Raw genomic sequence first — 20,896 nt, 5'->3', positions numbered from 1 at the left:
CTTCAAAGCTTTTAAATTTTACCCCCACACATGCTGTGAAAACAGATCCCTCAGATGAGCCCCTTCTGCTGCTGCACTGACTGGGAAGATCACATCATAAGATTTCACAGATGCACAAAAATCCCAGCTCATAGCATATAGCCGAAACCCAATTGCCATGTAATTCTACGACCCACAACAATTACATTCACTTATGTGTAAATGTTGCTTGACTTAATATATTGAAATGTTTTAGATTGGCCAGAAAAGAGTGAGTTCAGTGTAACAGTCTGTGCAATTACCCAGTCATGGCAGCTGATTTCAAGTCCCAGGCTTTCCCTTTCTTTGAATCATGATGCCTTCACTTTGTTTTTGTTTTGTTTTTATAATGACAAATTCCAAGAGACAAGAAACATAAAATAAAAATGTAGATATTGCTTAAGATAGTTGGCATCTCTGCTCATTTACAATGTCCATTCATATATGGCTGAAGAATGCAAGAGTGGAATGTGCAAACTTATCTTTTCCTCTACTATTCTGCATATTCTCAACATTCTAAGATGTTCTGTCAACATTTAATTCTTCTGTGTAGATGCATGGGCCTCAGGTCAGGTTGCCTGGAATTCATGGAGGCTATCACAGTACAATGGACCAGCTGCTGAAGCTAAATGCAGAATCAGTTCCATACTGGAAGATCCATGCAGTTGTCTGTGTGTGGTATCAGCTGCTCCCTGAATCCAGAGAACATTCTTTCTGTAGTGGTTACTTGCATGTACAAAGTAATGGCTTGATATTTAAAACGGCCAAGGCTGCGGCCCTCAGAGTTTATTTTTATTGGTTTGTATAGGATAGTCAGTGTTCAAAAAGCACGGCAGGCTGACCTTATTCCTGGTGGAGTGGACCAGGGTAACATCTGATGGATGGGTCTTGGAGGTTATCAGAGACGGCTACAAGTTGGAATTGGCTCGTCCGATAGTAGACTCTTTTCTGGAATCTCCTTGCAAATTTCCCGCCAAGGTTCGGGCAGTTCGTCACACCCTCCTCAACTTACAACGACTGGGTGCTGTCCAGCCTGTACCCCGAGCAGAAAGAGGGTGCAGTCGATACTCCATTTATTTTGTAGTGCCAAAAAATAGCAGGTCCTTGGCGACCCGTCCTAGATCTCAAGTGCGTCAACAGGTCCTTACGGGTTCGGCATTTCCACATGGAAACCCTCCACTCAGTGATCAAAGCGGTACAGCCAGGGGAGTTTTGATGTCTCTCGATCTCGAAGCCTATTTACACATTCCAATTTGGCCTCCCCATAGGTGTTTTCTCCGCTTTGCAGTACTCGGTCGTCATTTTCAATTCAAATCAATGCCCTTTGGCCTAGCCACAGCACCTCAGACTTTTTCCAAGTCCTCGTCGTGGTGGCAGCCTATTTCAGAAAGGAAGGGATTCAGATCCATCCTTATCTAGATGACTGGCTTATGCGGGCGTCTTCTTTCGATGAGAGTCAACGGGTAACCGACAGAGTGGTTGGGTTGCTTCAGTCGCTTGGTTGGGTGATCAGCTTCCCAAAGTGCAACCTTACGCCCTCCCAGACGCTGGAATACTTGGGAGTGTGCTTCGATACCCGAACAGGGATAGTTTCTCTTCCTTCAGCTTGAGCACAGCGGTTGCAGGGTCAGTTGTGAGCTCTGTTCCAAACTCCAAACCCGTGGGCTTGGGATTATGTACAAGTTCTGGGTTCCATGGCCCCTTGGTTTTTTCCCAGTGTGGCATTACTTATGTACACTCCAGTTCATGCTGGGACTGTATTAGAGATGCTGATCTAGTATCAGTGTAACACTTACCACTTTTCCATTTTCAAACCATCGGATGGTGGGGATTGGAATGCCTGCTGCCGTGCATTGCAAAGTCACTTCAGAACCAAAGGTGACATTGAGTGACTCAGGAGCCTTCAGAATTCTGGCGACAGCTGCTGGCAGGGAAAATGAATGTTTACATTAATGGCTGAGTTTCAAAAATAAAAGTTCCATATTTCTTTGCTAGCAATTTTATTTATACATGAATGATACAAGTTAAATTTTTAAAATATATGCAGATTCATTGAATGAACTGACACCTTGACAATCAGCATTTTCAACAAAGCCCTATGGTTTCTCTTCTGCTAAAGTCATGCATACAACAAAGGAAGCATACTGCACAAGAGTATTCACCCTGGTTAAGAGTCAAATATCCTTCAAGCCAACATGCGGCACAGCTAGCTAACAAAGATGTTTTAAAAACAAATGGTAGCAAGTTAGCCAAAAGACCACACACTTATTTATTTAAAAAAATTGTTAAACTGTAAGACAAATATCTAAACGAAGGAGGGCTACTACTACTACTTATCATTTCTATAGCGCTACTAGACGTACGCAGCGCTGTACACTTGAACATGAAGAGACAGTCCCTGCTCGAAAGAGCTTACAATCTAATTAGGACAGACAAACAGGACAAACAAGAGAAAAGGGAATATTAAAGTGAGGATGATAAAATAAGGGTTCTGAACAAGTGAATAAGGGTTAGGAGTTAAAAGCAGCATCAAAAAGGTGGGCTTTTAGCTTAGATTTGAAGACGGCCATAGACGGAGCTTGATGTACGGGCTCAGGAAGTCTATTCCAGGCATATGGTGCAGCAAGATAAAAGGAACGGAGTCTGGAGTTAGCGGTGGAGGAGAAGGGTGCAGATAAGAGAGATTTACCCAGTGAACGGAGTTCCCGGGGAGGAATGTAGGAAGAGATGAGAGTTGAGAGGTACTGAGGAGCTGCAGAGTGAATGCACTTATAGGTCAATAAGAGGAGTTTGAACTGTATGCGGAAACGGATAGGAAGCCAGTGAAATGACTTGAGGAGAGGGCTAATATGAGCAAAACCACACTTGTGGAATATTAGTCATGCAGCAGAATTTTGAACAGATTGAAGAGGAGAGAGATGACTAAGTGGGAGACCTGTGAGAAGCAAGTTGCAATAGTCTAAGCGAGAGGTGATAAGAGTGTGGATGAGGGTTCTGGTAGTGTGCTCAGAAAGGAAAGGGCGAATTTTGGTGATATTATAGAGAAAGAAACGACAGGTTTTAGCAGTCTGCTGAATATGTGCAGAGAAGGAGAGGGAGGAGTCGAAGATGACCCCAAGGTTACAAGCTGAGACAGGAAGGATGAGAGTATTATCCACAGAAATAGAGAATGGGGGAGGAGGAGAGGTTGGTTTAGGGGGAAAGATAAGAGCCCAGAGTAAGCCCAACAGAAAGAAGAAACAAGCAAAATAAACTTTGAGGGTTTCTTTTACAAAGCCACGCAGCAAATGAGAGGAAGCCCTTAGGGATTGAATAGGCTTCCTCTCATTTGTCGCACCAAGAATCGGCAGCGCGGCTGTGTAAGAGAGGCCCTGAATGATTCAAAATATTCACTTCTTTAAAAAATTCTTTAATTAAAAAAATAAAAACCTAAATTAATTTACTTTGTAAAAAGAATCATACCACTTTGAGTTAAAGGTCCTTGGACCTTGCCTTAGGCTTTAAACTCTTAGGGGCCCTTTTACTAAAGCTTAGCATGTACTAATGGAATTATCACATGCTCAATGCTAAGAAGCCCATTTTATACCTATGGGCTTCTTAGAACTTAGTGTGCGCTAATTCCTTTGTCCCACATTAAGCTTTAGTAAAAGGACCTCTTAATTTAATGCATTCACTGCTGGTGCAGAACATATCCATTAGCGATGATTTGTTAGTTAACACATTACAACTGAGTAACTATCCAAAGCACCAAAGGAAATTCAAATAAGATTTTTCTTCCTCCAACTTTGTGCACGTCTGTACCTCGCTTGAAACTAGGGATGGAAATTGTCAATGACACATCCCATGTTGTTGTATGTTGTAAATGAGCAGAAAAAGCACATTTTGTTTTTTTGTTTGCTGATTATAGTGCATACTCTTTTGAAGAATGTGCAATCTTTTCAATTAGATTTAGATTTTAGATTTATTATTTATAACTCACCTTTACCCAAGGCAAGGTGCAAAACACAAAAATAATAAAACATTAACAACTATACCACTCACGCATACACAACCAAACAAAAAAATCAAAAATCACAAAAGTGCATCCAGTAATTCCAAAAAGCTCAGTGCTTTGTAAAGGCAGACTGTAAAAGATAATGCTTGAATAACGTCTTAAAAGAAGAAACAGGTGGTAGTCATGGCTCAGCGGTTAAGGTGACAGACTTGCAATCCATTGGGGTCTCCCTGTGCAGGTTCAAATCCTGTTGACTATGGGGCAACAATTTTTTTTATAAAAAGCTCTGGAACCCTTTGCCAGAGGAGCTGGTAACAGCGGTCTGGGTATAAAAAAGTTTTAGACAAATTCCTGGAGGAAAAATCCATAGTCTGCTATTGAGGCAGACATGGGAAGCAACTGCTTGCCCTGGGATTTGTAGTATGGAGTGTTGCCACGATTTGAGTTTCTGCCAGGTACTTGGGACGTGGCTTGGCCACTGTTTGGAAAACAGGATACTGGGCTAGATGGACCACTGGTCTGACGCAGTATGGCTACTCTTACGTTCTTATGTTCTAACAGTTTGTGGTTGTCATAGCAACAAAGGTAAGTGATTCCATTCGCAAGGTTCAGTCACTGAGAAAGCCCTTCGCCGTGTCGCTTCAAGCCTTGATAGTTAAAAAGTGGCACCAGCAGCCTAAAGGCATCCTGTAAGATTTCCTGATGGTGCACCCATTCGAACTATCATACATCCACAAACCACTGCACCTGTATGCACTATCAGGAAAAAAGTGTGCCCTCTTTGCAAACAGTGTCTACCCTTTCGAAAGAGCAGGCACTCAACACTTTGCTCCCGTGGTGACAAAATGACCAAACAAAATGAACATTCCAGGAAATGACATGGGAAATGAAAAAAACATGTTCTGGCTGCCCACCCCTACTTGACACTGTTTGAGATGATCCGTAGTTGCTGTCTATATTCATTGGATATGACACTAGCCATGGTATCCCTCTGTCTGCAGAGCAGCTGAGCCTGGAATTTGTAATCTTGCTTGTCGGAAGGCTGAAGCAATGATGAAAACTATACCAGGACAGCCTTAAGGTTTTACCTTCTTGATTGTGACAAGCAATCTTACAACATGTTAATTGTGGAAATTTGTACAGATTTTATAGCAATAGTATTTGGAATTTCCATTTCCAGATCCTCTTCTGATGGATGGATGGATGGATGGATGCTAGAACCATTTGTATTAAGGAGCTATCCTGTGCACTGGTATCACATATTACTGCTTTGAAAGTCTAAAAATAAACTTAGTCTTTTGAAAGGTTAAAATAACTACATGTTCAATGTAAATAGATAGCTAATATCCTGTGTGACTACATAAAACCAGTGTAGTACTAGAACTTAGTTCTAAATACAGAACAGCTTGAATTACTCAACAAAGCAAAAAGCTATCTGCACTTCCTGGGGACTGGATGGCTCAGGGCCAATGGTTACAAAGTTCCAGGGCCATTCACCTGTGGTTTTCCCCCACCCTTCAGTCCCAGCACATTAGCCTATGTGAAATGAGATGGTCTGCTCAGCTCAGCTCCAGAGAGGCCATTCAGACCTACACTTTGTGTTAGATTCCTTCAAATCTATGAATTATGCTGCTCGCTTCCTTACTTAAGACAAGATAAGAAGTGCAAGCCATGTTTCAAAGGGAAGCAGAGGGAAGAGAAATAAATCCAGGAGAGAAACAGGAAGTTCTGGAGATTATTTGCTGATAAATATTTAATAGACTACTCATCAAGGTAGCCCTTCTCTCAGTGGTGTGCAATATAACATTCACATCCTTAAAAGCTTATGTAATTGCACCAAATTGTATCAATTTTATGAACAACTGTGAATAGAAGAACTTAGGCTAGCTAGGCTCTGAAAACTGTAAGGCTGTAAGGCAAAACTTTGATGCACAAAGGAGCAGTGACGTAGCAGGGGGGGCTGCCACCCGGGGCGGTTCGCTGTTGTACCCCCCCCCCCCCGGGTGCAGCATAATGACATCCCCCCCCCCTCGGCACATTGACACCCTCCTCCCCCCGACCAGCTCCCGCACCCTACCTTTAAAAAGAATGTCAGAATCCGAGGCGAGGTGCAGCCCCTCGCGCCTGCCCTGCACATAAAAGAAATGTGGACCGTTGGGCCTTCCCTCGCTCTGTCTGTCCTGCCCTTGCGGAAATAGGAAGTTGCGTCAGCGGAGGGCGGGACAGATAGAGCGAGGGAAGGCCTGACAGTCCACATTTCTTTTACGTGCAGGGCAGGCGCGAGGCGCTGCGCCTCGCCTCGGATTCCGATATTCTTTTTAAAGGTAGGGTGCGGGAGCTGGTCGGGGGGTGTCGATGCGCCGAGGGGGGGGGAGCTGGCAAGGAGCACCCCCCTGAGCTGACACCCAGGGCGGACCGCCCCTCCCGCCCCCCCTTGCTATACCACTGCAGAGGAGAGATTATAAACCAACCTCCCTGCTCTGCAGAAAAAGCTAGACTGCTGGTCCTACACTCGAGTGTCGGGTGGAAAGGTACCTGTGCATGCATGGTGGGGGCACTGCATACATTTTTAGAGTGACAGTGTACTGTGGCAGTGCCTGCACCAGGCTCCATGGATGACATCACCCACATGTGTGAATATTATGCCTGCTTGTCCTCGGAGAATAACAAGATTGAATGTACTTTTACTTGACTGGTGTAGGAGTGTTCAGGGGCAAAGTGTGGGCGTAGTGTAGTCCCACCTGTCTAAAAGTCTAACCCCAGATTCTATATATGGCACGCAAAGTTGCGTTCCAAAATTTGGACGCTTTGGAGATGTGCGTGTAAATAAACTGGATAATGAGCTCTGAACCATCAATAATTAGGTGCTAACAACCAATTATTGATATTAATTAACACTCATTAAAATTTGCTTGTGCTTCTGGATGTGTGCTTTCTATAAGGCACAGCTCCTAACTCCCATGGTGCATATCGCAAAGGAAGCATGGCCATGGGCATGTTGAGGGTGTTCTAAAAAGTTACATGTGGAATTACAAAATACTACCTAACTTAGGCATCAGCATTTACACCAGGTTTCAGGAGGCATAAGTCCAGCACCCAAAGATTTGGCACAGAATCCATGCTAAATGCTATTCTATATAAGGCATGCACCCTTATATAAAATTTAGTGCTTAGGGCTGAATTTTTTTGGTGCCCAAGTTTCAACACTGTTTATTGAATTCCCTCCTAAGTGGGTAATAGTTAACATAAAATATGTGTGTATGTGCGTAGTTTACATGTGAAGATTTATATCTGTTTCCGAGGAAGTATCTGCAGCTTTATTTTAGTCATAATTTCTGCCTGGTTTGTTGGGGAAATTTTATAAAGATACATAGGTGCCTATCAGGCTTATTTTCGAAAGAGAAGGGCACCCATCTGTCGACACAAATCGGGAGATGGGTGTCCTTCTCTCAGGGTCGCCCAAATCGGCATAATCAAAAGCTGATTTTGGGCATCCCCAACTGCTTCCCATCGCGGGGACGACCAAAGTTCCCGGGGGGGGGGCGTGTCGGAGGCATAGCAATGGCAGGACTGGGGTGTGCCTAACAGATGGGCGTCCTCGAGCGATAATGGAAAAAAAGGGCGTCCCTGAGGAGCACTTCGGCGACTTTACTGGGTCCATTTTTTCTTATGACCAAGCCTCAAAAAGGTGCCCGAACTGACCAGATGACCACCAGAGGGAATCGGGGATGACCTCCCCTGACTCCCCCAGTGGTCACAAACAACCCTCCCACCCTGAAAAAAACAACTTAAATATAGGCGCCCGGTATAAGAGGCTTGGGGAGACTATGCCTCCCCAGCCAGAGCAGGATGGATCAGCTGTTTCTATAGAAATGCTAAATAGTATTAGTAGTAGTATTTCTCCTGCGAGTCCTGCTGCTCTGGGGGGTTTAAATAGCAGCAGCTGCAGTGAAAGCGTCTCTAGCCTTGTGTATAACCAATTGTAATTTGATTATCTTACTGCTGGGAGAGCAGAGCAGGGGGGTTGGCTGGAGGTGTCCTGGGTTGCCAGGGAGATATTTAACTAGGATCATGAATTCCTGCACATGAGCAGTTCACACCAAAGAGACTTGCACTGACCCCTGAAATTTTAAAAGTGCTAAAAATAAGTTTTAAAAGTATTTGCATTAAATCTAATTACAGAATTTAGGTGCTAGGAAGTGGGGGATTGGTATGCTATGTACTCAAATTTGCTCAAGTCATATGCAAATTAGTCCATTTTTGGGAGATTCTCATTTGCATATTTATGGGTAAAAATTGTTGGAAATGTTTACAGCCTTAATGTTAGGGCATGGCTCTGATCAAAAATGTGAACTTTGATCCAAAAACAAAGGGTTTAGCTAGTGTTTTTGACTAAAAATGCCCATTAGAGTGTCTGTATGTTAATCTGCATTCAAATAGAGCTCTCTGATTGGATGAGCAGCTCCTGTTAGAAAATCTGCCCGGGAACAGAGAGGAGAGGAGAGAATCAATGGGTGGGCAGGTGGGTATGGAGGGGGGGCAGGGGAGAGGAGAGAATCAATGGGTGGGTATGGATGGCTGGAGGGGGGGCAGGGGAGCGAGGACAAGAAATGAAGAAAGGCAGAAAGTAAAGAAATAAATGGAAAGGAAGCCCTGGAAACGGAGTTAAGAGGACAGATAGCAGCAGAATCGGATACTAGACCAGCATGATCAGAAAAACAAAGTCACCAGACAACAAAGGTATTTTATTTTCATTATAGTGTTTGGAATATGTCCACTTTGAGAATCAGGTGCTCAACATTAAATGTTTATATTTATTTACTTATGTATGGCATTTTATCCCACATTAAACATGAATTAGGATGTTTTGTGGCTCTACATGAGAATTGTGATATTATGATCCTTGTTTCATATTGTTGACTGTCTGCATTTTCCGTATGGGTGGTATATTGGTGTATTAGGTTCTGCCCAGTGTAATATTTATGGTACAGTAAGGTTCTGAGTGTGTTTTTGCACAAAGTTGTGCATAGTGTTTTGTAGTTGAGCGATTGTGGTTAGTATATGCTTTGAGCAACCACTTTATTCTTTGACATATGATACATATCTAATATCTAAATTTAATAAAAGGTATTAATTGTGACTTTTATTTTTATTTATTTATTTTTTCTGTGTGTTATCAGACAATTATGGATTTAAGCTCCACCCCTAACCCTGCCCCCTTTAGCTTCCCCAAACAGTTGGGCCACCGACCGCCTATGACTTTAAAAACTTTTTTGACAGCCTGAAATATCATACTCAGGTCCATCACAGCAGTATGCAGGTCCCTTGGGGGGGGGGGGGGGGGGTATGTGTGTGCCAGTGGAGGCATAGCCAATGCATGGACATCCTTCCTTTAAACATTTTGGACATCCTGAACTGCCCCCCACACACATACACACACAGGGATGGCCAAATTTCAAGGGAGTGGCTTGGAGTGGAGGAGTGGCCTAGTGGTTAGAGCACTGGTCTTGCAATCCTGAGGTGGTCAGTTCAAATCCCACTGCTGCTACTTGTAATCCAAAATCCAATGCAATAAAGAGGACATCAGAGGCATAGCAAAAGCAAGGACATCCTTCTCACAGTAACATCCACATTTTGGAAAGCACGTCCTTCACCCATACTCTAAAAAAAAAAAAAAAAGAAGTCCCTGATGAGCACTTAGACGTTTTCACCTGGACTTGTGTTTTTCTAAGGTTGTAGACAGCTATTATACACGCAGCTTGTCTGCATGTATGAAGCCATCTTTGGCATGTGCAGAGCAGCCACGCATAATGCTTGGCTGCTCTGCACTGGCTTCCCCTCCTTAGGAAGGAAATCATGTGCAAATGAGCTAACAGCGAGCAGCTCATTTGCATACGATTTCCTTCATGCATGCCCGTTCCTTTCCGAATCGCTAAGGGATCGGTAAGGGAAGGGCTTTTTCCATTTAGTTAGTGCATCTGGCTGAAGGTAAGGGAGCTATGTACCTGGGAGCAATTTCTGAAGTCCACTGCAGTGCCCCCTAGGGTGCCCGGTTGGTGTCCTGTCATGTCAGGGGGACCAGTGCACTACGAATGCTGGCTCCTCCCATGACCAAATGGCTTGGATTTGGTCATTTCTGAGATGGGCGTCCTCGCGTTCCATTATCGCTGAAAATCAGAAACGACCAAGTCCTAGGGATGACCATCTCTAAGCTCGACCTAAATTTCGTGATTTGGGCGTCCCCAACCATATTATCGAAATGAAAGATGGACGCCCATCTTGTTTTGATAATATGGGTTTCCCCGCCCCTTGCTTGAGCCATCCTGCGAGGACGTCCCCAGGAAAGCTTGGGCGCCCCTTTCGATTATGCCCCTCCACATGTTTTTATAAAAATCAGCTTGAAATAGGCACCTACTTGGCCTTCACACATAGGCAGCCTATTACAAATTTAACCTCTAAGTAGCGGACAATTCTATAACTGGGACCTCCATTTAGGCACCACAAGGACCCTACTGTACAACAGAACCAAGGTATAGAGCAGGGGTGTCCAACCTCGGTCCTTGAGATCCACAACCCAATTGGGTTTTCAGAATTTCTCCAATGAATATGCATGAGATCTATATACATACACTGCCTCCATTGTATGCATATTCATTGTGGAAATCCTGAAAACCTGACCTGGCAAGGGCCGAGGTTGGACACCCCCGGAATAGATCTTAAGTGTATGTACCTAAATTCGGCAGGGATGTGTGTAACTTACAGTATTCTATAAGTCAGTGATTTTCAACCCAGTCCTCAGAGGCTACCTGGCCATTCAGGTTTTCAGGATTCTCACAATGAATAAGCATGAGAGATATTTGCATGCAGTGAAGGAAGTGCACGCTAATACATCTCACACATATTCATTGTGAATATCCTGAAAAACCTGATTGGCCATGTGGTCCCTAAGGACTAGGTTGAAAACCACTGCTATGTTATGCATGTAAATGGGAACTGAACTTATGTCCCACCCATGCTCTAACCCTATATATGCCTCCTTGCAAAGACCTGTCATGTAAATTAAGTGGGTATTTGCAAAAAAAAGCACTTAAGTGCCACACTAACATCCATTTATTGGGATTTATTACCCTCCTTTGTGAAGAGATTCACTCAAGGCGGTGTACAGCAGATACAGTTTAACATAAAACAATTTTGTTAAGAGCATAACAATATCAAAATGACCACATATAAACATAAATGCAGTAATTAGGTAAACTTGAAGATGGCAAATTGAAACCTAGTAATAGGGCTGACATGAAACAGTATCAGAAATATACACATTTTAACAGCACTGAAGAATAAAGGATAAAAAGATAGTGCTGAATATCATTACAGAGCACTGGGGCACTATCCAGTTAGTACTGGAGCGGTCCAGGGGCAAAGTCTGGATGGAGGCAGGACTTACCCAGATAGCAAGGCCGCCGAGAGGGGGGGGACAGGGGGGACAAAATTCCCGGGGCCCGGGCCTCCAAGGGGGCCCGGCGCTGCAGTCCCACCCGCCACCGGGCCCCTTCCACCTGAACTTCCGCCAGCAGAAGTGCTGTCTTCTGTTCTGACTCCAGACTCTATGCGTCTGTGCATCTGATGTGCAGGACGTCAGACGCACAGAAACCCTGCAGAGTACAGCGAAGATCAGCTGAGAGGAGCGCATCTGTGTGGGCCGCGCACGCCGGAGTCAGAAGACAGCACTTCTGCTGGCAGGGGTTTGGGTGGAAGGGGCCCGGCCCGGTGGCGGAGGCGGGTGGGACTGTGGTACCAGGCACCCCTCGGGGGGGGGGGCGACAACAACCTGGGGGGGTGGCAGTGGGGGCAGGGCGGGGCTGGGGGCCCGGGGGCGGCCCTGTCCCGGGCCCAGCCCAGTCTCTCGGCAGCCCTGCCGGATATAACAATTTCATTCCGCCGGACAAAATCAGGCAAGCAAAAAGACAGTCCTAACTTTATTCTTGCAGTTATCCAAGCAGCAGTCTGAATATCGCCAGCACCCAGATAACTTCGGTCAGCCACCGAAGACACAGATATTCATTGCTTGAATATATGGATCAAAGTCTGTCTGCGGTGGTCAGTGCCTCTCTAATAACTGACCGCTAGGGCTCGATATCCAACTGACATATTTGAAAGGAATGTTACACCCACTTTCAGCAACTCTGCTTAGCACAATAGTCTAGAGAGGGCTTTAACAGAACTTTATAACATATTCAGAGGGATTTGTTTAAAAAGTTACCTCATATGACAACTTGACAAGTGCATGTGGGAGGAAAACTCTCAAGAGAAGAAATGGGAAGAAACATACAGTATGACAAAATGGGATACACCTCTATTTCAACTGCATTAAAAGAGAACACCTATAAAATTCTTTATCAAAGGCTGCATGTTTGATAACTGGGTCTAAGAGATCTGATCCTATTACACCTTGCTGCCACTGACTGCTGGAGACAAGAATATTTTAAAACGTAAATGGGAGGAGGGGGGCAGAGACAAGGGAAGATGCCTGGTCTCTGTCTGGAGAGGAAACAGGAGGGAGAGATAATGGACTATTTATGAGGATGTGGGGGGGGGGGGGAGGAACAGAAAGTAAATGCTGGACTATTTAGTGGGGGGAGAAGGTAAAATGCTGGACCATGTGTGTGGGGGCAGGTGGAGGAGGGAAGAAGGTAAAATGCAGGACCATGTGTGGGTGGGGAAATGGGGTGGGGTGGAAGGTTAAATGCTGGAGCATTTGTGGAGGTGTGCCTTGACAATTTTAGCACCATGTAAGAGTGCAGTGAGATGAAAAAGGTTGAAAATCTCTTATATAATAGTGCATAGTGCAAATATACTCATAAATGCCAATTATCTTGGCACTTACGCACGTAAGGCACATGTAACTACATGTGTGCAGTTTTAGAATTGTCCTTTGAGTGTGCTCATATCCCTGGATTGTATATATGGTGCCCGGATTTGTATGCCAATAGTTGTGTGTGCTCCCAAGATGTGCAACCAACATAACTGGCTAACAAGCCAATCAATGTCAATAATTGGCACTAAGAACCAATTACTGATGTTAATTGGCACCAGCTGGAATTTGTGCATGCATCTGGCTGCACACTATTCTGTAACGCTGAGCACCAAACTCCCAAAGCATGCAGCTCAAAAGGGAGCATCGCAATGGTAGGGGTATGGATGAATCAAGGACCTTGCTAAAAACAGTGCGTCCAACTTGGCCGCCAGCATTTACACCAGATTTCAGCAAGTATGGTGGCCAAAGTTAGGGCGCAGGAATTGCTGCTAAGTGCTATCCTATAAAGGCCGTGCACCCTTTACTGAATACTGCTTAGCGCTGATGTTTTCCGTCGCCCATCTTTGAGTGCCGTTTATAGATTCCAGCCCATACTGCATAAATGCTAGGTTATAAAACTGCCCTTCATGCACATAACTCTTATTAACATGCATTATTGTGCATTAAAATATTGACATTGATTACTACACAAGGCTCAAAGATCGTTAGGATTTTATATGACAAAGGTATCTCAGGTAAACACTACTCAAATATTACCCATTCAGAGTTAAATTAATAATAATTTTGCCCACTAAACTAATTATGTCATTCTTTCCAGCATCCTTCAGTTGACCCAAAACATCCCTTCCTATGTAAAATAGTTTCCTGTTTCTTTTTTGTTCTTCCTCTTCACATCTTTCCTTCCTGATCTGACTCCTGGTTTGGGGACTGCTTGGCAACACTCCATTTTTCATGTTGTTTTGCACCTGGCCACCTCAGAATTTAAATAAGTATTTATCTCACCTTATTTGACTTCAATAAAACAGATATTAACTAAGATTTGCTCATCTACAGCAAAACATTATTATTACCATGCCTCTCCCCCACCCTTTAGGAGACAAATGATTTCTAGACCATACTTAGTTTTTATATCTGGAGATTATAATACTTTGACAATCGTATTGTCACCCTAGTCTTCCACAGTACCACAGAGTTACCAGATGTACAATACACAGAAAATGTTTGAATGTAATAACCATTATTAAGGGCGCCACTTTGCTCTAAGAAACTAGAACTAAAATGATTTCACCAAAAAATAAAATCTGTATCTAACTATGTACTATACCAAGAGCCAGTGCAAGGGGAGTGGGCACCCTAAGCAAACCATCCGCTTTACACCTTCCCTCAATTCACTTTCATACCTCTATCCTTTGCCCCCTCCCCCAAGACTGTGATAACCAAACTCAAAGGGGTCAATATGCAAAGCAATTTCACCAGCCAGAAACGGCTCCTGGCTGGTTAAGTCACTTGGTTGAGGTTAACAGGGATAGTGCCAGTGAAAATGGCCAGTTAGCACCCAATGCAAAACTGGCTATTTGGGGAGTGTTCTCGGGGCAGAGGTAGCAACTTGGCCAGTTAAGTGCCAATATTCAGCACTTAATCAGCCAAGGTAACCGCATAAAAGTCAGTCCTATCTTTATGTGGTTAATCAAGGCTGGTTAAGTACTGAAAATTGCACTTAATTGGCTAATTTTAGCCAGCTCCATATCCCGAAAATTCAATGCTGGAGACCAGACATGGCCCAGCACTGAATTTCCAGAGATAACACTGGCAGCAGTTAACAAAATGCTGATCACCACCTCTCAATAGCCCTCCCATACAAGGAATACCTCCCCACATGTTAAAGGCCTCAACCGTCCCCCCCCCCTCCCCATATAGAAGGAGTTCCCCCCCCCCCAATCAGAAGACCCTCGCACTTGGAAATTCCTTTTGAACTACCTCCCCCACTTGGAAATACTCCAAAAATTGTTAGAGTCCACCTCCACCCTCCATCCCCCATCCCCCAGGAAGGACGCTTTACTAAGATCGTTTGTAGTTATCCCATCCTTTATTACTCCAGTACTGCTTTTGGCTGCAACACTTCAACTGGGAGAAAGTTTTATAAGTCTATCCTCCCTCTGAGAAGAAATTCTGTCTTTCTTTATGATACTTCTCAATCTATCCTTTCAGACCTGTGTATCATGACCCCTTGTTTTCTGTCTTCCTTTTGAAACAAAAATACTTGCTTTGTATGCTATTTGAATGTATCTGCCATAACTTCCCTGTCTATTTCTACATAGTCACAGAGTAAATGATGGCAGATAAAGACCTGTATGGTCCATCCATTCTGCCCGACAAGGTGGCCAGAGTAGTACCTGTCACTCCGTGAGGGTTAAACTCCTCTTTGCCTTGTTTAAAGTGTAAAGGTTATTTAAGTTTTGCTTTGATCTTATGATATTTCTGTATAGGGATCCTCTGTATTTATCCCATGCATTTTTTTAATTTGGTCACTGTTTTTGTTCTCGCCACACCACTTCCCCCAGGCATCCACCCTCCACTCCATGAAAAAGTACTTTTCTAGGCTATACAGTGGGGGAAATAAGTATTTGATCCCTTGCTGATTTTGTAAGTTTGCCCACTGACAAAGACATGAGCAGCCCATAATTGAAGGGTAGGTTATTGGTAACAGTGAGAGATAGCACATCACAAATTAAATCCGGAAAATCACATTGTGGAAAGTATATGAATTTATTTGCATTCTGCAGAGGGAAATAAGTATTTAATCCCTCTGGCAAACAAGACCTAATACTTGGTGGCAAAACCCTTGTTGGCAAGCACAGCGGTCAGACGTCTTCTGTAGTTGATGATGAGGTTTGCACACATGTCAGGAGGAATTTTGGTCCACTCCTCTTTGCAGATCATCTCTAAATCATTAAGAGTTCTGGGCTGTCGCTTGGCAACTCGCATCTTCAGCTCCCTCCATAAGTTTTCAATGGGATTAAGGTCTGGTGACTGGCTAGGCCACTCCATGACCCTAATGTGCTTCTTCCTGAGCCACTCCTTTGTTGCCTTGGCTGTATGTTTTGGGTCATTGTCGTGCTGGAAGACCCAGCCACGACCCATTTTTAAGGCCCTGGCGGAGGGAAGGAGGTTGTCACTCAGAATTGTACGGTACATGGCCCCATCCATTCTCCCATTGATGCGGTGAAGTAGTCCTGTGCCCTTAGCAGAGAAACACCCCCAAAACATAACATTTCCACCTCCATGCTTGACAGTGGGGACGGTGTTCTTTGGGTCATAGGCAGCATTTCTCTTCCTCCAAACACGGCGAGTTGAGTTCATGCCAAAGAGCTCAATTTTTGTCTCATCTAACCACAGCACCTTCTCCCAATCACTCTCGGCATCATCCAGATGTTCACTGGCAAACTTCAGACGGGCCGTCACATGTGCCTTCCGGAGCAGGGGGACCTTGCGGGCACTGCAGGATTGCAATCCGTTATGTCGTAATGTGTTACCAATGGTTTTCGTGGTGACAGTGGTCCCAGCTGCCTTGAGATCATTGACAAGTTCCCCCCTTGTAGTTGTAGGCTGATTTCTAACCTTCCTCATGATCAAGGATACCCCACGAGGTGAGATTTTGCGTGGAGCCCCAGATCTTTGTCGATTGACAGTCATTTTGTACTTCTTCCATTTTCTTACTATGGCACCAACAGTTGTCTCCTTCTCGCCCAGCGTCTTACTGATGGTTTTGTAGCCCATTCCAGCCTTGTGCAGGTGTATGATCTTGTCCCTGACATCCTTAGACAGCTCCTTGCTCTTGGCCATTTTGTAGAGGTTAGAGTCTGACTGATTCACTGAGTCTGTGGACAGGTGTCTTTCATACAGGTGACCATTGCCGACAGCTGTCTGTCATGCAGGTAACGAGTTGATTTGGAGCATCTACCTGGTCTGTAGGGGCCAGATCTCTTACTGGTTGGTGGGGGATCAAATACTTATTTCCCTCTGCAGAATGCAAATAAATTCATATACTTTCCACAATGTGATTTTCCGGATTTAATTTGTGATGTGCTATCTCTCACTGTTACCAATAACCTACCCTTCAATTATGGGCTGCTCATGTCTTTGTCAGTGGGCAAACTTACAAAATCAGCAAGGGATCAAATACTTATTTCCCCCACTGTATATATGTTTAAATCTGTTTATTGACGTAAAAATCATCAAATACAGGCATAACACACCAACAGGAGTATAAAACAGGAGTAATTAACCGTTTCCAAACTTTCTTCTGCCGTCAAGGAGTTTTCCTTTTATCCCCAATCAACCCACCCCTCCCCCCACCCCCTCCCATTCTTATTTATGTTTATTTCCATCAGTTTTATTAGTGTTAACTGATACATCACAGGAAGTAAATTCAGGGTACTGTAACTACACATGTCCTGCCAGCTTGCCAAATGTAGATATTCCGCACTCTCGACTCATTTACTCCTCTCTCTCTCTCTCTCTCTCTCTCTCTCTCTCTCTCTCTCTCTCTCTCTCTGTATATATATATATATATATATATATATATATATATATATATATATATATATATATATATATATATATATATATTTAGGTCCTTAACTGTCATTTTATAGGACTTGGATGTGCCATATGAAAAGGAATAAAAAAAAGAACTCACAAAACTTACAATTACCCTTATTTACAATATTACAAGTCTGGGATAAGACAGTGACACAACACAGGAAGTGCAAAATAGTAATTAACTAGTGAGCAGTCACTTCTTAATGACAATGTTCAATGTCAAGGATATTCCAAACACTATGGGACTGAATTACTGGACTTCTCTTCCCACAGACACAGACAAGAAAGCATAGTGATCCAGATCCTTGGGAGATGTTTCTAGACACACAGACTACGTTTTTAAAAGCTTAGTTTAGTTTCATGGCCAAATTTTCAAATTGCAAATGTAATTGCAAATGACACGGACCTGATATTCAGCAGGCCCAGCCAGTATATAAAGCTAAAAGCCTGTACCAATGCTTAACGTGATTTCTCTGTACTACAGTGCTAGTCATTGAACTAGAGCCACTGAATATACATTTGACTGGTGATCATGCCAACGACTATCATTTAAAATTAGGTCTGCTATTTTACAGGTCTAACTTTAAATGCATAACTTATCCATTTACCCCTGGATTCTACATAGTGTGACCGGAGTAGTGAATGCAAATCAGGTCATATTCTGATTTGTGCATGCAACTTAATTATCTTAAGCCAATCAGCACCGATAATTGCCACTTCACAGGCAATTGACACTAATTGGCATTAATTAGAATTTACACGCAGAACCTGCTAAGCGTATTCTGCAAAGCTCTGCATGTAAATTCTAAGACACAGAACTGAGAAGGAGGTGTGACCATGGGTGTGGAATGGACGGGTCATAGGAATTTCTAAAATCTATGCACATTGATATAGAATACACACGCTTCGCGTCTCTACTTAATCACCACGAGCTTTACTTGGTGTAAAAATCTATGACTAAATTTAGTCATGTGGACGGGTGCTAGGCATAGTTTATAGAATAAGCCTAGGTGGGGGCTTTTTAGCACTGATTGTAAAAGAATGATATATAGAACCTGGCCCTTAGGGAGCAATTTGTGCTGAAAAACGGTGCCGAAAAAAAATTGGTACTAAGTGCTATTCGATAAAGGGCACTTGATGAAATTGCGTGGAAATACTTTTAAAACAAATAGGAGGAAATATTTTTTCACTCAAAGAATAGATAAGCCCTGGAACTCTGGGTTTAAAAAAGGTTTGGACAAGTTCCAGGAGGAAAAGTCCATAGTCTGCTATTGAGATGGACATAGGAGAAGCAACTGCTTGCCCTGGGATTGGTAGCATGGAATGTTGCTACTCTCTGAGATTCTGCATGGAATCTTCTTGCTCTTTAGGATTCCGAAATCTTGCTATTCTTTGGGGGTTCTACATGGAATGTAGCTATTATTTGGGTTTCTGCCAGGTACTTGTGACCTGGATTGGCCATTCTTAGAACCAGGATACTGAGCTAGAAGGACCATTGGTCTGACCCAGTATGGCTATGCTTATGTTCTTCAATTGCCTTTTGTAAAATAACACGTTAATACTGATTCCCACACCTAACTTTGGGCATCAGACTTACTGAAACCTGGTGTAAATGCTGGAGCCCAAATTAGGCACGCTTACCTAGTATTCTATAACTATGCACGTAACTTTTTGGAATGCCCCTGACATGCCCATGCCTCTCCCATGGCTATGCTCCCTTTTGGGATACACGCTATGGGAGTTAGCCGCCCTGCTTCATAGAACAGCATGCGGCCAGATAAGCACACAAATTTTAACGAGTGCCAATTAACATCAATAATTGTTTGTTTGTTTGTTTATTTATTTATTTATTAGGATGTATTTACCACCTTTTTGAAGGAATTCACTCAGGGCGGTGTACAGTAAGAATAGATCAAACATGAGTAAAAGACAATTAGAGCAGTAAAAATATTCGAACAACAATACAAAGTATGGCATGGTATACTACTTGCAATGACAACACAATCCTGCTTATAATCGAACGAGAAAAACGCCCAAGTTCCAACCTAAATCGGGAGATGGACGTTTATCTCACAAAAAACGAATAACGCGGTATAATCGAAAGCCGAACTTGGACGTTTTCAACTGCACTCCATCGTGGAAGCGTACAAAGTTGATGGGGGCGTGTCGGAGGCATGGTGAAGGCGGGACTGGGGCATGGTTATCACCCAAACAGAGATGGGCGCCTTTCGCCGATAATGGAAAAAAAGTATACGTTTGTAGCTAGAATTTAGGGCACTTTTCCTGGACCCTGTTTTTCCATGAATAAGGCCCCAAAAAGTGCCCTAAATGACCAGATTACCCCCAGAGGGAATCGGGGATGACCTCCCCTGACTCCCCCAGTGGTCACTAACCCCCTCCCACCACAAAAAAATGATGTTTCACAACTTTTTATTTTCACTATCAAATGTCATACCCACCTCCCTGGCAGCAGTATGCAGGTCCCTGGAGCAGTTGTTAGGGGGTGCAGTGGACTTCAGGCAGGTGGACCCAGGCCCATTCCCCCTACCTGTTACAATTGTGCTGCTTAATGCTTATTAGTCGTCCAACCCCCCAAACCCACTGTACTCACATGTAGGTGCCCCCCTTTACCCCTTAGGGCTATAGTAATGGTGTAGACTTGTGGGCAGTGGGTTTTGAGGGGGATTTGGGGGGCTCAACACACAAGGGAAGGGTGCTATGCACCTGGGAGCTCTTTTACCTTTTTTTTTGTTTTTGTAAAAGTGCCCCCTAGGGTGCCCGGTTGGTGTCCTGGCATGTGAGGGGGACCAGTGCACTACGAATCCTGGCCCCTCACACGAACAAATGCCTTGGATTTATTCGTTTTTGAGCTGAGCGCTTTCATTTTCCATTATCGCTGAAAAACAAAAACACCCAGCTCACAAATTGTCGAATAAAACATGGACGTCTATTTTTTGCGAAAATACGGTTCGGTCCGCCCCTTCACGCCCATGGAGATAGACCTTTTTGTTCGATTATGCCCCTCCACATGTACTAGAACATTATAATTGGTAGTGAAGGGTAAGGCAAAGTTGTAACATATAGATGAGTAAGAAAGTAGGAAGAATTAGAAAGTAAGGTGATTGATTTGAAGAAAGTTGCACGTGAGGTCAGAGAGATGGTTAAATATTACCTCAGCTAGGGAAGGAGTGGATAAACACGTCTTGCTGCAATATGTGCAGCCCAAGTCAATCCTTGTGTGTGTGAGTGAGACTAACAAGGTAGTTACTTCTTCCATTAAAGGCTTGAAGAGCCAAGCTTTCACCTACTTCCTGAAGTAGAGGTAGTTTTGTGTTAAGCGGAACCTTTCAGGAAATGCATTCCAGAGTGTGGGGGCTACTCCAGAGAAGGCTGACTTGCGGGTATCACATTGTGTAATGTCTTTTGGAGAGGGTGTAGTTAGTGAAAGTCCTTGGGAGGACCTTAGT

General features: G+C 43.7%; 1 protein-coding gene across 1 annotated transcript in view; it reads right to left on the bottom strand.

Moving 5' to 3' along the window:
* The window catches only part of MUSK (muscle associated receptor tyrosine kinase), a 223,407-nt gene that overhangs the window by 107,354 nt on the left and 95,157 nt on the right, over positions 1–20,896 (bottom strand). Inside the window, 1 exon segment of the mRNA XM_030193747.1 lies at positions 1,815–1,942. Coding sequence (XP_030049607.1) covers positions 1,815–1,942 — 128 coding nt within the window.

The sequence above is a fragment of the Microcaecilia unicolor genome, chromosome 2, assembly GCF_901765095.1.
Source record: "Microcaecilia unicolor chromosome 2, aMicUni1.1, whole genome shotgun sequence".
NCBI lineage: Eukaryota > Metazoa > Chordata > Amphibia > Gymnophiona > Siphonopidae > Microcaecilia > Microcaecilia unicolor.
This window is presented reverse-complemented; position numbering and strand designations above follow the sequence as displayed.